Below are 18384 nucleotides of genomic sequence, written 5' to 3'. Positions count from 1 at the left end.
TAAACAATAAAAAACTACAACTTTTTGGCTGGTCCGAGATCATTGTGAAAAAGTTATTCAAACTCGGAACGAGATTCTTTTGTTCAGTGCAAACTCGAAAGTGTTCCTGATAAATAAATTTTATTGGCTTTTTTGTCGAACCGCGCTACTTTTTTTTTCAAATTGAAAAATGACTCCATGCGCTAAATCCAAAGAATCAGTCCTGAGAAGAATTCCAGAATAGTAAAAAGCATGCATCGGCCGGGAATCGAACCCGGGCCGCCCGCGTGGCAGGCGAGCATTCTACCACTGAACCACCGATGCTTACATCATAGTTAATTTTATAAATAATTCCAAATGTTTCTCACAAAGAAAGTTATCTGATTTCTTCCGATATCGCAGTTTCAACTCCGCAAAGGGGCATAAGCAAATAATGTGTACTTTTACAATGTACAGTCCTAAATAATACTTTGATCGGAAGTTATGTAATAAAAACCAAGAAGACACAGTATATAAATTTCAGTTTTATAGTTATATGCTGAACTCTGTATCAAATAATAATGATATTGATTCTTGGGGAAAAACCAATTATTATTATTAGGTTTTTAAGGGCTGAGCATCCTTGATAAGTGGTTTCCGACATAAGTTGATAAGACAAAGACCATTTATGCGTTGGTGCTCTATTATCCTTATATATATATTTATATTGCTCGAAATTGCCAATGAATATATTCGGTATATACTGATATTGCATAAAAACTTGATGCAATGCTTTCGAGCGTTATTACAAGTATGTGGAACTTTACCCCTGAAAGTGATTTAGTTAATCCTACAGAGCGAGAATGAAATCGTAGATGTATAAACTTTCACTTACATAAAGAAGAATTACGTTAGAAACAATCACAGTTTATTATCAAAAACCTTATCTGGTAATTACTTTCAAAGGAGTCTTAATTTCACAACTTGAATAGAAATAATGGACAGCATTCAAAAATAAACAAATTTTAATTCAGATGTAAAAAGGAATTACAAAAAATGATCATCGAAATCTTTCAAATTTTGAAGTTTTCACATAAACTGAAAGCATTAAAGAATAAATGAAAGATTTCAAGGACCATTCAGATAATAAAATTATGAACACATTTATTATTAAGACAGTCGAGCAGCGTTTTTGATTATTCAATCTGGCTCCTACCAAATCATGAATTTGAACGATTTAAAAGCATATCTGGAAAGTTGGAGGACATATTTTCGAGAAGGATCAGAATATACTTTTTAAAACGCTTAGTTACAATATCAAATTTGTTGTCAAATTGCTAATAACTTAAACTTCATAATTAATTGACTAAGCTTCTTTGTACATTTCTAAAACAAACTTTTTATATTCTTCTGGTTTCTGCCATTTTTCTGCTGCTAATGTATTGAGAGGGCTGTCAACATTAGGTTCACCTAATAAAGCTTGAATTGAAATTAAAAGTGTTCTAACATCATACAGAGCAGACCATCTATCCTTCAAAATATCTAAACAAATATTTCCTTTGGTGTCTACATTTGGATGAAAACAAGGAGTTATGAATTTGACAAATGGAGCTGAATAGGGGTATGAACTAGGGAACTTCAACTTGAGTTTGAATTTCATATTTTCATAAACGGAATCCTTTGGTCCCATAATGGTACCTATCCAACTGAAGAAGTTATCACCATCTGGAAAAGCTGAAATACTCTTATCCTGAGACATCATTAGGGACATCAACTCTTTGTGTAATCTATAAAGAAAAAAATGATAACCTAAGCGAATCTAATAAATTTCGTCACTAACCTTCTCGATACTGCATGGTTGTCAGCTGATGTTCTTTTAGAATCATCATTCTGCTTGGCATTGTCACTAGTAGACTGTAAGGAAGGATTATAATTTTGGGCCATTTCTTTAATCAAATTGATTAAATTATCTTAATACCACCAAAAATTCGTTAAATTTATTTTGACAGAAGATATTTCAATTCAACCAATCAAATACAAAACCAGAAATAAAAGGGAAATGGGTAAACCATAGAAAAATCAATAACACTCCCACAGGCCACAACTGCAACTTGAGCTACTTCTCCACTCACCTACAATAAATAGAGATGGATTAGTAATTAAAAATTATATCTTTACATCATACAAATCCGGATCATTTCACTGGACTCTGAAAGTATAAGGTATTTTGTTCCCGTCAATTTGGAATTTGAATAACTCTTTTCAGCAGATCTTTTATTTAATGCAAGCCTACCATCCTAGCTACATAAACTTCTACTTCAATGTCTAGGGATATTTGTGTTAAAAACATTGCCGGTAAATTGAAGTTTGTTGATTATTTGACAGTTGTAGTTGTAGGAAGGAAAGGAAAATTTGGAAAAGAGGAGCATAGGATTATTCAAGTATTCGAAAGGAAAACACTTGCTCTGGGGGAAAATGGCAAAAACTTATGACTACCTTTTCAAACTACTTCTTATTGGAGATTCAGGTGTGGGCAAAACCTGCGTTTTATTCCGATTTTCCGAAGATGCATATAACACTACCTTTATTTCAACTATAGGTGAGTCACAATTTATTTTTTATGTCAAGAATTTCAGAGTTAATTGTTATGGAATCAACTTTTTTTGTGTACAATATTTCTTCACTTTAAAGACGTTGAAAATCGGATTTTCAATTGTAATTTATTTATTATGTATAACCACACCTCTTTTGTATGGAATTTGAAGGAAATGGATCTAATAATTCATTTTTGATGTCGCTTTGAAAAAAATGAGAATCTTGCTATAATGGTCTTTATTCAATCTATTTTTTTCATGACCAACTAAGGATGTAGTGGTAATAATCATTATGGATTATAATAGGAAGAAAAAACTCATTTATGTTGGTTCAAAGTTTAATTATGTGTAAATTTTTTAGGTATCGATTTTAAAATTCGAACAATAGAACTTGATGGTAAAAAAATCAAGTTACAAATATGGTAAGAAATACTTCTTATTTAAATTTAGGTGTTTTTTATTGTTTTAATTGTCAGGGATACAGCTGGTCAGGAAAGATTCCGAACAATCACAACAGCATATTATCGAGGAGCCATGGGTATCATGTTAGTATATGACATAACTAATGAGAAAAGTTTTGAAAATATCAAGAATTGGATAAGAAATATCGAGGAAAATGCATCAGCAGACGTTGAAAAAATGTTACTTGGTAATAAGTGTGAACTTGAAGAAAAGAGACAGGTTTCAAAAGAACGTGGAGAGCAGTTAGCAGTAGAATATGGAATTAAATTCATAGAAACCAGTGCTAAAGCTAGTATTAGAGTTGAAGATGCTTTCTACACGTTAGCTAGGGACATTAAAGCTAAAATGGAAAAGAAATTGGTGAGTTCTATTGAAGATATATTCAGGACTTATCTGAGATATGTGCACTGAAAGTAATTCAACGCTGATTGCAAATATGGTTTGAAATTGATTAAGCGGCTATTTTTACTTGAAATCATTGCTAATAAATATGTCAAAATATCAGATTTTATGCTCCAGTTCTATTCAATAGAACACTACCAAAAAGTGACATTATCATTCATAAAATACACTTTTGGCTGCTTGTACTTTCTCAGTTACAAACGATTAAATTCTTAAACCACGTTTAGTTTTATACTTAAAGGTGGTAGAATGTAAGCATTGTTTACTGAAACGATGCAAACAGCCATAAACATCTCAACAAATGTTGAAAAACATGAACATTGAGCTTCCACATAAAAAGTATTTTGAATAGGTTCATGATACTCAAGGAATGGTGAAAGTTTCTAACAAGATTTTAAGATTCATGAGAGTGATTGATAACCCTGTTATAAATTGACTTGAGTTGGGTATAAGAACAATCAATCGATTTTTTCGCTGCTATAATAGGCAGAATTCTATTCTTGCCAATCGACCTCTATAACTATAAGCTTCTTCGATAATGATGGGCATGAAATACTTTCTTAAAGAACTTATTTTGAAAAATACTATATTCTTACGTGAATCAATGTAATTTATAATGTTTAAAATTATATTGTGATGAAAGACATTGTTTGCTAAATTGACATCATTTGAGAGTAGCATTACTCCCAAAATCATTTTTATTGTCGTTACCGTACAACAAAGAAGCGCAGAATTGAATCTAGATTACGAATTGCTCATCAATGAATCCAATCCAATTATTTTAGTCCTTTTTTTGCCGAGATTAAAAAATTTGTATTTGCAATAATGTCACTCTTCTGAAGTCACGATCATATGGGGACCGTTTTTCTGCTTATATTTTAAAATTATAAATGGAAATCATAATATAGCAACAATTTTGGTGAGTGGAGCTGTGGTATACATTAACTCTTGATTGTATCATATCAGCCACTAGCAATTGACCACTTTGATGATTTGATGTTATGAACAAATATGTATTCAGTCACTCTGCACCTCTTCTTAGATTTGGGATGAAAAAGTGGTTCTGGATAACAACAGAGGTTTTTTTTTAATGGTTGAGTTAAGACCATTAGACCAGAAACACATTTGTTAAGTCAAAAAATGAGCTTTCCAGTTGTATATTTGCATCTTGTGAGAAGTAAGGGTTGTTTTAAGAGGTGATAACCACTTAAAATGCAACTAAAACAAACAGGGCGGATAAACTTATTTTTTTTAGAACTAACACATTGAAAATTTTTACGAATATTTCTATTTTATCAACGAAAACGTGAGAACATATCCTATTTTGAAACTTCATATCACAGAGGGGGTAAATATTTGACCCCATGTCTTTTCATGAAGTAGTACTGTTTTTGGCCAAAGAATCATCTTCTGCATTTTTGCCGTCTCTTTAGTAACACTTCGTATGTTAGGAAAGGATTCTGTGTTTGCACAGTTTTTGCCAAGTGGTATGTTGGATGAATTATTTGCAATTTCCAAACCAAAACCATTTTAGTTGAAATTACTCAATATTATATTGAAGTCATTATTTCTTTGTTTTTGGATGATGGCGAAAAGTTTTTGTACTGCTCTAGAATTTCAGTGATATACTTAAATTATATGAACCTTCAATACAATAAGACCCGCCCCCCTTTTTTTCTGAGAGGATTGGTTGGAGCTTTTCAAATTACATGTTTTCTTCTTCTTTTTTGAATTTCATCCAGTTATCAAGAAGAAAAGTAAACGTTCCTTGTTATTTCGAATATTTTCTCCACAACTATTTTCATACTGTGGAATGAATCAGTTTTTTTGGTACTACACCTAAACTGAAAAAAAAATTGATAATTGTTTTTTGAGAGAATTGGAAACTTGTATGGCATTTGAAAATTCATTTACAATCCTAGGGTTTCATTCGAGATCCCTTTTTTAAATTATTCCAGGAAAGCATCGAATATCATTTCAGTCGCAGACAGCTACCGCTATTTAAACCGTACCATGAAAATTTCCAATTAGACTATTTAAGTTTGATGCTTCCGAATTAATTGAGTTCCTCCAAACGTGACTAATACTTGTAAATATTTACAGTAGTAAATTTTTTTTCAGTGCAGTGGCTGAATTGATGTCATTGCCACTAGAATTCAATGTTTCATGATCACTTTGTTTAACGATATAATGAGTAAAATTTCCGAAAAATTAAAATTGATTTTACCGATTAGAAACTTAATTATGAAATTCAGTATCTGCGTAGATTTCAAACGTCTCAGATTGACTGTATACGAATATCTTCATCAGATATTTTTATCGTAAAACTTAAATGATTCTCATTCAAAATTTGCAAAAATCTTGTACTCTTAAATATTTCATCAATTTTTGAAATTGAATGAACGATAAATTTGCAAGTTGTACAGGGTGGGCAAAATTCGTTGTCTACTGAGAGGATCTCGAGAACTATAGCAGCTAGAAGAAAACGGATGACACATTTCCGAGCTCATTTTCGGAGAAACAGAGAATGGTGAAAACCACAGCCTCCTACGATACTCCGTTTTTGAGTTTTACAATTTCGTAAAGTTCTCGTAACTTTTTTGTCTTCGAAGTTACAAACCTGAAACTTGAACCTTCTACAGGCACTTTTTTACGTACTGATGAGCTCAAAATATGTTTTCATTTCGAATCATTAGGTGAAATTTCATTTTTTAAAATTCAAACTTTTATTGAATTTGTTATTTTTGAAATCTTTCGCCAGTAGATTCTACGTATGAAAGTGCCTAAGAAGGTTCAAGTTTCAGATCTGTAACTTCAAAGCCAAAGAAGTTATGAGAACTTTTCGGAATCGTCAAAATCTCAATTTTTGTTTATAAATTGAAATCTAACAATGATAGGCCGATTCTGTTTTCAGATTTGGATTAGTCATGAAAAAAGAGCTCGAGAATGTGTCATCCGTTTTCTTCTAGCTGCTATAGTTCTCGAGATTCCCTCAGTAGACAACGAATTTTGCCCACCCTTTACGTGTCAAAAATTCGTACTATGAAGTTCTGAGGTGAAAATAATCAAATCCTGACCTGATAATACCAGGAGCATCCCTATCAATTGATCTTCAAAGTGAGACATCGATTTCCAACTTGGCTTAAAAACGAGAAAAATCGATTCGAATCTACGATCGACTGGCAGCGAGTTTTATAAAACTTTGATTGTCCAATCAACGATTTGACTGTCACTCGATCTCTAGAACGAAATCACTGGAACCTTTTCATTTCTGAATATGTTGAAGAAGTAGCAATTGAGGATAATTGAATGGACGTGTGAACATCATAATTTGATGCGAGATTGATATTCTGAATGATCATGACTGAATTATCGATTGAAAACAAATTGACGTCTATTCGTCAATCAAGCGTTGATTCCCCGATCATGCTTTATGAAACCCGGGGTAGGAATGGGCCCTTCTCACGTCATCAGTTTACACCTTGAATTAATTTTGTGCGGATGCGGTCGTTCAAGTTGAATGTTATTTTGCAACCACTCGCACACTGGAGTCAATCCAGTGGCTGCTGACTTCCTCCCAGCCTCGGAAGATCTCCTAAATAACATCATCTGCATCTGCAAGTAAGGTTGTTCAGCGGCATGCTCCTGTAGGAAAGCTGCAATAAAATGCTCAACTTGATGCGCATACTGTAAGGGCTACACCTGTACAAAATGTATCCTCGAAGGCTAGGATATTTTGTATGAATGAAGAGGAGACACAATAATTAGAAAATGACGAGGAGACACAATTGGAAAATGATGAGGAGCTTGGCGATGATGACTTACAGAATATACTTCATGGTTTAAAACGGGGTTCTCAGATTTGAAAAATTTACCACGTTCTATCGAAAAGCATAACAAGTCAAAGGAGCAAGAAAATTAGTTTTAGAACTGGCACCTTTCATTATATTGAAGAAATATACTTTACTAGCTGACCCGGCAAACCTAGTTTTGCCATTTAAATTATTTCTAGGGTAGATAATAATAACGAACTCATCATTTTAAATTTTCGATTTACTCGATATAACTTATCTTTTTGTCCAAATGTCGAAAATCTATAAGTACTCTATGATTGCTCGATTGGTCGTAAGAAAAAGGAATGCCTTTTTTTCTGTTCTGTACAATTTTTTTTCGGGAATATTTTGTTATATAAACCTTGTCCTAACAATAATAAACACAAGAAAAAAGGATTTGTCCAATTTGGTGCGATCGTTTGAACAATAAAGCATTTTGAAGTAAACCATAGATCCTCTTTTATTAATATCGAAGATTGACTGATAAGAGTTCTTTCCAACACTCCTCGAAAACTTTTAGCCTCCTCAGCTCTCATGACCACGAGCCGCCACTGGTTCAATGTCCCTGCAATGCAATTGTAAATAATCATTGTTATTATGTGCATAATACGCTTATTGTTATTATTGTTATTATGTGCATATACGCTTTTTTCATTTTATACGCCCTTTTGTATTTTGAAAACCCATATTAACTAAGTTATGTCAGGAAGGCATTTTTGATGCACCTGACTCTTCTCGTCTTTTAGTTTGGTATTTTTGTCTTTGAGAAGTTGTTGATAAGTGAACTAACTTAAGCAATAAAAAACATGCGTGAATATAAGTCAACTACAAATTCAGTAATTTCTGAGACACAGATGTCTGGCTGAATCCAGCGGACTAGCTTCTAAAATTGTCAAAGCAGCTAAATATAGCGATGCATGAATGTATATAATCTATTCCTTAAAAGTTAAAGATATGTATATTGTATTGACTTCTGTTTTCTCATAAAAAAACCCAATGTTCTCTTGAAATTTGAATATGTAGAGTTTTTCAGGTTAGAATAATAAGATTTCGAAGAAATGATTCATTCACTGTATCAAAAATACAGTATAAAAATTCACAATAAACCGAAAATCTGAAAAATTCATTGTTCTATTGACGCTCAATGTGAGTAGAGTTTTGAGCTGTACGTGCTTGGCATCTCTCTACGTGTTTTTCTCGGAGTTATTGAGAAAATACTGCTCAATTTGTTGCCAAAGTTTTGACAAAAGATCTCTGAGCTGTCGAAGCGATCGGGTTGTGGTCTGTGGGCATCAAGTGCTTTTCGTAATTGATTCCAAGCATGCTCGATTAGATTTAGGTCGGAGGATCTTGGAGGTAATGCTAGATATAGAATATTCTGCTTTTCCATAGCAGTAATCACCTGGTGCGATCTATGTGACATTATCATCCAGAAGAACGAAATTTTCGATAATTGTGGGATTACTACGTTGATAACTTTATCAGTATTCAATGGAATCACTCCGCATATCCACGAAACGTTCGCTTGAGTTATGAAGCATTTAACTTGCCGCTTTCCAAGAAATTCTTTTAGCCTTGATATTGCACCTCAGTGAGTCCGGCATAGAGAAAATATTGTTCTTTAGATTTTAACATTTCACACAATCCTAGCAATTTTGTCTCCCAATCCGAAATCTGGGGATTTTGGGTGTTATTCTACCGAAATTGTGTGAAAATGTAGGAAATACTTCTTATGTGGAAGTTCACCAACACAATAATTGTTCATGTTGAAAGGCTCCTAGAAGCATGTTAAACTCATGACAATTTAAATCCACAATTTCTATTACACAACACTAAATGAGTTGTAATAGCCACTATTGCACAAAATTATCCCAATATCTCACAAAAAAATCATACACCTACAAGAAATTAGTTTCTTGTATTTTTTTTTATTGAGCCATTGAGTGTCATGAGGTCCATATCTTGTGCGGGTGTAATACGCAAACATACGCCTCTCCTCATGGTATGTACAGCAATACTGAAAATTTGGTTCAAGTGATAAAGTAACTTTTCTCTCGAATATTCACTTCAATTTTTGAGCAGTGTAGTTAGATTGACTGTCCGTTTGAAAAGAAAGCTTGTAATCAAAGTTCCATGAAGCATCAGTTTTCACATATATTTTCATTAGGTCCTTTCATTTGCATAAAAAATCCAATCAGCAAACGAATATTAAAATCGAGTGTAGAAAAGTGCTACACTCTTTATGCAAACGAAAGGACCTATTATCCTTGCCGTGTATATCAATAGACTAATATCTTTATAGACTATAAACTTGTCTATGGTGTATACCAACACGAATAACTATTTATTATCAATAACATTTCAAATCAAATGAAATGTTATGTTTATTATTATTCTTCTTCACTAATTATCTTCTTGTTTTCATTTTACGCTCCCGTTCGGCGCAAAGAAGGTAAAGTGTTTGTTTGGCATGAAAATCAGCTTGAATCTGCATGATACAAATTTTAAAATAATTTGAATCTAATAATTTTATTTTCTGGAAAATGGGTTTAATTGACGATTTTGCCGAAAATGGCAGCTGATTTCATTTTACAACATGAAAGCGGATATGTGAGAGAAGTTTTGTTTAAAATTTGTATAATTATTTATAAAAAAAATCATATTTTAAAGGACTATAATTTTCAACTCACCAATTTAACCATATTGATTTTTGGGTTTATATCCTTAGGCTATCAACTATAATTTTCAACTCACAAATTATACCATATTGACTTTTGGGTTTATATCCTTAGGCCCGGTTGCTCAGTTCAGGATTAAGCCCAGATTTAAAATTAACCTGACAGAATTTAACGGAACTATCAAATTTAATCTAGGATCAGCTTAAATCTGGGCTTAATCCTGAACTGAGCAACCTGACCTCCAGCTATCAACTATAATTTTCAACTCACCAATTTAACCATATTGACTTTGGGGTTTATATCCTTAGGATATCAATAAGATCAACATTCGATTATTTTTATGATTCGATTTGTTTCAATCATACATTTTTCTTCATTTATATCTTTCGTATCCAAATTGTCATCATATAATATATTGGATGAAAGGCTGTTGAAAGGCGCGGAGAATTGTGTAGTTTATATCCGTGGCGTTTTTTACCTCCCAATATGGCTTGTATTAATTTATTGATACTCTTTGAGGTGCTCGCATTTTTCCTAAATCATTATATGGGTTATTTCTCGCTTTGTCCGAAACACCAGCAATAAAAGTGGTTTGTGAGAAATGCTTCTGCATAAGTTGTTGTGCACTATGTGCCAGAAGCAGTTTATTACAATGCCTAACGAATAATATTGAAATTACGCGAATGAACGTAACATTTCAAACCTGAAATAGGACTTTCATTATTTTTATCGAGACCACTGTTGACAAAGACCATACGAACTGAATATCACAAAAAGGTGATGTTCATGATGATTGGAGAAATAAGGAACTTTATAAATCGTCCTGTACCTTAGCGCATTTCCCAATGAGTAACCCTGTATTTTTGTTGCATTTGACATATGAAATCTCTTCCCAAAGATTGCGCTGAACTGCCTGTAGTTTGTAACTTTTATAGCTACTAGCTACAATATATAAATACAGGATGAGTCTTTGACTCGTACAACTATTTTAACAGTATATTCTTGAGGTCAAAAGAAACACTTTTTTCCTGTACCCTTTTTATAATGATAAAAAGATATAGCCATATTAAATTTTCATGAAGAGCTGTGCTACCCCTGGAAAAACAAAATTACTTCCAGAATAACTAGCTAAATCTGTGAAATTACACATCTGTGGATTTTTTTTAAAGAGTTGTATTCGGTCAAAGTACCCAATTTTCAGAATTTCACAGATATTTTTTCATTTTAGAACATCAAATTACTCGAAAACGCCACATTATAATAGAAAATATGAGCAATACTTTTATTTTACAAAACGCTCAAATATTCATTAGATAGCGTTCAACTTAGTTTCAAGATTTGGGTTCTTTGAATTTTTGGTATTTTTATGTTACGTTATGGTCTCATAATGAGAGAACTGGAAGGGGGTGATATCTTGTGTTCGATAAAGAGTAATCGAATAAATGAAAAACTATATTCCGTTATTCATTTCATCAGATGAAACCGTTTGTGATATAGAACTGAAAATAACGTTTTTTTATGGATTCGGAAAAAATGGTAAAGAAAAGAGTGTTTCTTTTGACCTCAAGAATCTACGATTAAAATATTTGTACGAGTCAAAGACTCGCCCTATATTTATGTATATAATATATACACAGGATATTTATTATGGCGTTAACTGAAACAGGATTTGGTGTTGATTTTTTTGTTTCAATTTTTTTTTTTAATGATTTTCACACAATGACTAACATTTGCCTGTTTGAAAAACTTCGTCAAGTTAGCTTTATGATCATCACAAAATGTTTCAGTGTGCATTACGTTCAAGCACCTTAAAAATTCCATAGTCTACTTGACGATGACTTTTTTGAGACGCTATTTGAAACGATTTTGTGTGTACTAAGTTTATGAAGTTTATGAACAGCATCATTTTATGGTAGTGTATGTGAATGAAAAAAAATTAATTTCTTATTTTACATACTTATTGTTGCAATACAATATTGAAATTAATTTATTTATATTTACATACATTATATGAAGAATTTTTTACTTTTGGTGACTTCATAATCTAGCTCCAATTTTGTATTTTACCAATAAAACTGTTCAGTTTATTTCTAGCTTCATTATGATGATAAGTTGTCTGATTTTTAATTTTCTGCTGAATAGGAGGCAAGTAATCCACCAAAAGGCGGACATCAACTATCGCTGGAACCACAACGCAAGCCAACCAACTGGTTGTCTAGATGCACCTTATTGTGACCATTTAGAATGTTTGAAGAAGAAAATTTCTTCCAATGTTCCACATACACAGTTTTATTATTTGCATAAAAACCGAAGTAATATTTTTTCAAAAAACGAAAAAAAGTCATCGGAACTCTAAAATGTTAGTTTCTTAGTTTTGAGAACGGTTTGTGTTTTCGCTGAGTTGCAGGTACATTAGGATTCCATTTTAAATTATATCTTGTCATCGTATAGAGGAATAACTCGATATTAGTGTTCAATAGTAAATGGAGTGCAATTCAAATTCATCAAGTTTTCTGTGCAACATGTCTATTTAGTTTTGGGATCACCTGTTCAATAAAATTTTACAGAGTACTGAAAATGTAATGTAACGATACAAGATTTCTGTAAACTTCGTAGTTGAAACAGTGGTTGTCATTAATTAACTGTACTCCGATACTTGAAATTCTTATGTAAGGAAAGTGGTATGCCAATTTAAATATATATATATGATAATTTAATGTGATTTGAGAATCGATAAAAAAAGCACAACCTATACTTACTGTCATGTTCCTGCTTCTGTGACACTTGAAATTATAAAACCTTTTTACCACAGGAGTCACATGAAAGAACGGATATTTGAGGAATGAATATTTATCGTTCCTATTACAAAGGACAACGTCTAAAAAGATGAAAATCAATGCTCATGAACAGGGAATGTTACAGTATGTATTGTGCTTTGCTTTCTATATAGTAGATAATACAAACATATTTATATTCTGTGTGCACATTCATTGACACTCATTTTAACTCCTACTTAGAAATTAATCAAAGGAAGGCTCGGTGAAAATCATTAGGATTAACTTTCAAAGGTGGTCTTCTAGTTATAAGCAACTATTGTTGAAATTGATTTATATATTCAAAATTATTTTTGTTCATCTAGTGGAAACTTCTGATATTAAGTTAAATAATTTTTATACATGATACTTTATTTATGAATATATATCAATGGTCAATAAATTCAACCATCTTTAGTTAGGGCTCAACTAGCTGACTATAGTTTTTAGTATGACAAAAAATGTATTTTGCCCAACAGAGTAATAGTTTTTATACATTTTTATAAATTTCATGCTTTCGGACATCAAAATTGACAGCACATAAATATGTATTGAAAATTAGTTGGTCAGCTTTTTGTAAATAAAATATTTAATTTTAGATATTTCCTTCAATTTTCCTTTAAATTCAATCACTTTATGTACAAGAAAAATTGTTCTTTTTATAGTGAAAAATATGTTTGATGTAAAAACATTTTATTAAAATGATAAAACACATCATAAATGAACTGAACATAAAAACAAGATCATATTGAAATTCTTTAGCTTATGATTCAACAACTACATCTTCATACAAGCCCCATTTCATGTAGTTCATTTTTCATCTTTTCCAAATTTCCTTCCCATATGGCTTCTAGAGGTTCACGAGTTGATCCCAGAGGGAGTTTTGAAATTATGCACATTGCAGCTTTTAGGGCGGGAACAGTATCACCTAAAATAATCATCAATTGAATTTCCATTCTGAAGGTTCAGTTTATGAAAGTGTGTTCTAACTTTGAAAGGACACCACGCCATTTGAATTTTTTGTATGGAAAATGGCTTTCAGTTAAATTTCCTGAATATTTGGTATGTTGTAGGTTTTGACCTTCCCAGCAAAAGTGTCCATGGACACCAAAAAATTGACAAGTTTTCGAGATACGGTTTGTTGCACTGATGAAAACTTAGTTTGGAATAAAGAGAAATGGAAGGGAATAGCTTGAAAGATGAACATTAAAAATAATGAACCAATACTTGCAACGTCTCATCAACCAGAGCCCATTAAAATGAGCCAAATGTCAATTTAAAACTTCTGAAAAGAGGTGGATGCATGTTGCCAGGGTCCATCAATGAGTTTAACTAACCACTCCGAATACTTACCATAAGAAAAAATTCTGTAAAGGGCTTTTGCCAGTACTGCTTGTGTCTTTTGTGCTGTTAATATTTCCCCTTTTGTTATTGAGAAACAAATTGTCTCAACTAATTTGGCAAATACATTTGAAGTATTCGCCATAATACACGAGAACCCACTTGCGGCAGCTCCTAGAATTACCTACAATAAAATGTTATTTTTTAACCAATATTAAAATGTCTTCAGGTTCATCAATTATTGACATAAATAAGAATTCACAATATCTGATTAGATAATAGAATTGGCGATAATCTATAAAGGGTGTCCAACCGGGACTGCCTATTAGGAGTAGAAATATATATTGAATTTGTTTAAATATCAGTACAATGACATTAAGCCAATCAACATATTCCTTAAATCTTGGCAACGGTTTATGACTTCTGGTTAAACGGGAAATGGATATCAACCTGCCTATTTGAAATGGAAAACCTGTATACTATTACTTTTTCGATTGTTTTTTCAAATTCGAAGTTTATTTTTGCAGCATGAAAAAATTACTGTTGAAATGCAACCGTTCATTTCTCAGGAGAGCACACAAAGCACAACGTCAAACGCTGCAACAAGCGCGCCTGCGCTAAATTTTTATCCCTCTTCTGAACCAAGGGGGGTTTGTTGCAGCTAGGTAACATAAGGCTCCGATGTACAAGGAGGTTTGATTGAGACCATTAAATTTGTATTCCAGTAAGAGTGAATAAGTCAGTTTATTCAATTATAAACTGTATGTTTTATCATCATTTCACACTGCAACAAAAAAACAGGGGGAGTCTTTTACAAGGTTCCTATACCAAAAATATTTTGCAATAAAGGTTGAGGGAAAGCAAAATACTGAGAAACAATAAGAAAATCATTCCATCCGGAGGTAATAAGATGTGACAAATGTTTAGAATGTTCAGAACATCATGTTTGAAGTGTTTTCATTACTCATTGTTTTAACTTCACTGTTCAATAATTCAATAATTTGTTCTCATTCAAAAGCGGTGTTCAATTTAGCTATAGGGAACATTGGGACCACCCCATGCATTTTTGTGAAATAATTGATGATGGAAAATTTGTAGTTGAATTTATTGGGCTAATATGCCATAATGGTTTATCATATCCAATGTTTCAGCTAGCATTTGCTACCTGTTTTCTCTTGATATTGACTGAAAAAGGTTACCTTTCCATTATGGACGAGCCTTTACCTTTTACAAGATTCACCAGATACCCTGAATAGAAAGTTTTGATTCAAAATAATATAACAGATATCACACTTTGGTATGTACATGCAAAATAGTGCCTCACCTCATCTGTACCCATAAAAACAGTAAATTGCTTCTCATTGACATGAAAACTGGACAGAGCAGATTGAAGATCATTAGTACTGTGAATCAATCCAACAAAAGAATCAACCTCTCCAGTTATATCCAGTAAGAAATTAGTCATGTCCACTGAAAATTTTAATACTTGTTATTTAGAATTCATGGTTTGATTACATAGATCACTTACAGTCTAAGTTTGTATATTTTGGATGATGATGATACAAAATGGGAATTTCTTTTGTTCCTTCAGCTACTAATTTTATATATTTTACGAGATCCAGGTGATTTCTAGGTCTATTGTAAAGGTCAGGCAACAATACTACTGCGCCAACCTTGTTTACTTCACAATGATTTGCCTAGAATTACAGTACATGATCATTTAGTGTTCGTTCACGATAAATGCATAACTCATGTTTTCGTAATTTTGTCGTAATTCATAAGGTGTTGAGAATGCAAACATAACTTCTTCTACAAATGAAATGTCAACATCAAAAAGGCACATACAAAAGAAAAGTTAATTGTATTATTAATATTATAGGATAAAAACGACTAGATTTTCTTCCAAACTTCAATTAATTCAATTAAAATTGGCATTCAGATTGAAACCTTTTTCGTGGATTCAAAAACTGGTAGTATAAAAAGTATGGTTGGAAATTAAAAGAACTGTTCATCTTCAAATACCCTGAAACTACCACTTTATTTTTAAATTTTCTTTGAGTCACAGTGCATGTGATAATGAAAATTATATACAGTAGAATGACAATTATCCATGCTCCATGTTACCAGAAGAGGCACGGATAATTGAAAAGCAAGTAAAATCCGAACATCCATTTATAACATACTATTATGTATATACCAATATTTAAGGTCCAAATTTTTTCGTTGCTCAAAATAATCTAATACAACATTAGAGGCTCCTTCAGCATCTCTGTTAAAAACTTTTTTGACTACTACCTTCCCATCATTTTCTTCGTCTTTAGTTTCATTTTTGGATGTACCAGGTTGTGTCGTACTGAGAACTTCAAAAATACATTTTCGATGATAGCAAATCATGGCACAGATAATCAGGGTTCTACTACCTATACTTAACATTCAATATTGAAATTGAATTCAAATCATGTTCATTGTGGAGAGCCATAAACAGTAATTTTATGTAATGAAGAACTCACTAATTCAATAACTTCTTTTAAGGGAACTCCACCAATTTGTACCATTAAAAATTGACCATTTTTGTCACATTGTTGAATCCATTCCTCAGTCAAACTTTTCCTTTCTTGTAGGGTCAGAGACATTCCCTCACCAATCTGGTCATTCACTACAAAATAAGATAAAATAGTTTAAGAGTTTCTGACGATTAATTATATCTTAACACTTACATAAAATTCCTTTGACTCCACAAGCTTTCAAAAAATTTGAATACTGACTAATTACTCCATAATTTACTTCCATGGATCTATAAAACACAAATAATTCTTTACATGTTCAGAAATCATGCGACAAACAAATGGCTTCCGTTTCAGTAGTTTGGTTTGATCTTTGATGGTTCCAGATAGGTTCAAAACTGTCGCACATTTATTTATACAGGGCGAGTTCGAGCATAGCTCCTCACACCATTGCTGTTCAACTACTTTGAACCCATTCTGAACAGTTCTGAGTGTGGACCAAAACAAAGCTTATATTTCATCGAATTGCTTGGATACCATACCTCAATGATAGAAAAGTTGTGATCATTATTGGTACTTCTAATTCAAAATTACTAAATGTTTTATAAATTATATATTATATATTTATAGGTATATACCTATGCAATAAAAGTAGATGAGCTTATCCTCATTACATAAATACAGTGAAGTCTAAAAGATCAGGAAGGGCCTCTTAGGTACCGAAATACAACAAAAAGTATGTCCCATTGAGAGGGAAAATGTAGAGTAACCCATCTCTTTCCAATGGTTCGGCAACCAATTGAACAACCGCATCAGAGGTCAGACATAGCAGTCGTCTCACTTGAACGCCCCAGGTTATTTTTGTTTACATTGTTATAAACCAATTGACAGAGCGCAGAAAGAGATAGATTGTTCTACATCTTCCCTTTCAGTCTTCCTCAGTTTGCGTGCATCTAGATGCCGTTCCAGTTCTTTTAGAGTTCAATCTATAAATATGACCAATTGCTTGAGTGGGGCAGATGCTTATCAGATAGTAATTTGGCTGAATTCGTATTCATTCATCTAAAGTAAAAAATGACTACTCACTTTGACTTCTTGAATGGTGTGAAAACTGGACACAGTAAGCCACGAAAAAAAAATTTTTTCTGAAAATGTTATTCAAGTTATAAAAAATTTATAATAATCAAGTAATGTAAACAATCTTACATGAACTTTCAATTGTGGTTGTGTGTGCTGTTTGTGCTTTTTAGATGACATATGTTTCAAAATTTCTGATTTTCCACATTTATAATCTTTTTTACAGAACTTACAATAAAAGTATATATCCCCATGGACACTGGGAGATAACCAAGGTTTAAAACTTGGTACATCATTCCATTTAGCTTGATATTTTTGTAAGTATTTCTAAAAAATATATCATTAGTATATTCGATTCACAGAGATTGCTAGTTAAGTTAACTATAATAATCCAAGAACCAAATATACTACAGTATCACCTACTTTTTTACCACTTGGTGGTGTAGAGGAGACTTTTTTCTTTTTAGCAGTGGGTACGAAATCTTTATCCTCTTCAGCTTCGGCGTCCGACTCGCTTTCAGAGTCTGGAGCAAACACAGCAAATAAGTCTTTAGCCGTTTTAGGCTCTTCAGTTTTATCAGTAGCATTCTCTTCCTCAGATTCTTCTGGAACCTCGTATTTGGAAGCAACTTTACGCGTTTCCATAATTTCCAAACGGAAGGAATTTTTATCCTTAATATTTATATATATTTGACAACATAACCTAACACAACAGTGTATTC

At 32.4% G+C, this 18384-nt stretch overlaps 3 protein-coding genes and 1 non-coding gene across 5 annotated transcripts; 1 reads left to right on the top strand and 3 right to left on the bottom strand.

The window, feature by feature from the left end:
* Nucleotides 1-232: 232 nt before the first annotated feature.
* Trnag-gcc lies at nt 233-303 on the bottom strand. The gene has a single exon. It is a non-coding gene; the product is annotated as a tRNA-Gly (tRNA).
* Nucleotides 304-965: 662 nt separating this feature from the next.
* LOC123306539 (probable ubiquitin-conjugating enzyme E2 C) lies at nt 966-2015 on the bottom strand. The gene is made up of 2 exons (XM_044888579.1): nt 1799-2015; nt 966-1745 (listed from the first exon to the last, which is right to left on the bottom strand). The coding sequence occupies exons 1-2, from the start codon at nt 1900-1902 to the stop codon at nt 1325-1327; spliced, it is 525 nt and encodes a 174-aa protein (XP_044744514.1). The 5' UTR covers nt 1903-2015; the 3' UTR covers nt 966-1324.
* A 303-nt stretch (nt 2016-2318) lies between these two features.
* On the top strand, nt 2319-13338 carry LOC123306538 (ras-related protein Rab-8A). Of its 2 annotated transcripts, XM_044888577.1 has the most exons (5): nt 2319-2557; nt 2914-2974; nt 3029-3374; nt 6205-6207; nt 12070-13338. In XM_044888577.1, exons 1-5 carry the CDS (start codon nt 2434-2436, stop codon nt 12160-12162), a joined length of 627 nt encoding a protein of 208 aa, XP_044744512.1. In that variant the 5' UTR covers nt 2319-2433; the 3' UTR covers nt 12163-13338. The 2 variants fall into 2 exon arrangements, with proteins under 2 accessions (XP_044744512.1, XP_044744513.1); XM_044888578.1 differs by lacking the exon at nt 6205-6207 and having other exon boundaries at nt 2323-2557.
* Nucleotides 13339-13416: 78 nt separating this feature from the next.
* Nucleotides 13417-18384, bottom strand: LOC123306537 (N-acetylneuraminate lyase). Its single transcript, XM_044888576.1, has 9 exons — nt 18086-18384; nt 17792-17989; nt 17672-17730; nt 16799-16875; nt 16592-16737; nt 15610-15778; nt 15406-15551; nt 14094-14265; nt 13417-13668 (listed from the first exon to the last, which is right to left on the bottom strand). The coding sequence occupies exons 1-9, from the start codon at nt 18305-18307 to the stop codon at nt 13526-13528; spliced, it is 1332 nt and encodes a 443-aa protein (XP_044744511.1). The 5' UTR covers nt 18308-18384; the 3' UTR covers nt 13417-13525.

The sequence above is a fragment of the Coccinella septempunctata genome, chromosome 2 (genome assembly GCF_907165205.1).
Source record: "Coccinella septempunctata chromosome 2, icCocSept1.1, whole genome shotgun sequence".
Taxonomy (NCBI): domain Eukaryota; kingdom Metazoa; phylum Arthropoda; class Insecta; order Coleoptera; family Coccinellidae; genus Coccinella; species Coccinella septempunctata.
This window is presented reverse-complemented; position numbering and strand designations above follow the sequence as displayed.

Excerpts from the sequence above, each read along its gene's own strand:
- LOC123306539 (XM_044888579.1), bottom strand. The coding sequence starts at position 1,902 with ATGGCCCAAAATTATAATCCTTCCTTACAGTCTACTAGTGACAATGCC. Across the intron at positions 1,746-1,798 it reads AACCATGCAGTATCGAGAAG|ATTACACAAAGAGTTGATGT; the intron begins GTTAGTGACGAA and ends TTTTCTTTATAG.
- LOC123306538 (XM_044888577.1), top strand. The coding sequence starts at position 2,434 with ATGGCAAAAACTTATGACTACCTTTTCAAACTACTTCTTATTGGAGAT. Across the intron at positions 2,558-2,913 it reads TACCTTTATTTCAACTATAG|GTATCGATTTTAAAATTCGA; the intron begins GTGAGTCACAAT and ends TAAATTTTTTAG. Across the intron at positions 2,975-3,028 it reads AAAATCAAGTTACAAATATG|GGATACAGCTGGTCAGGAAA; the intron begins GTAAGAAATACT and ends TTTAATTGTCAG.
- LOC123306537 (XM_044888576.1), bottom strand. The coding sequence starts at position 18,307 with ATGGAAACGCGTAAAGTTGCTTCCAAATACGAGGTTCCAGAAGAATCT. Across the intron at positions 15,779-16,591 it reads TAAAAGAAGTTATTGAATTA|GCAAATCATTGTGAAGTAAA; the intron begins GTGAGTTCTTCA and ends CTGTAATTCTAG. Across the intron at positions 15,552-15,609 it reads AAAATATACAAACTTAGACT|TGGACATGACTAATTTCTTA; the intron begins GTAAGTGATCTA and ends TAAAATTTTCAG.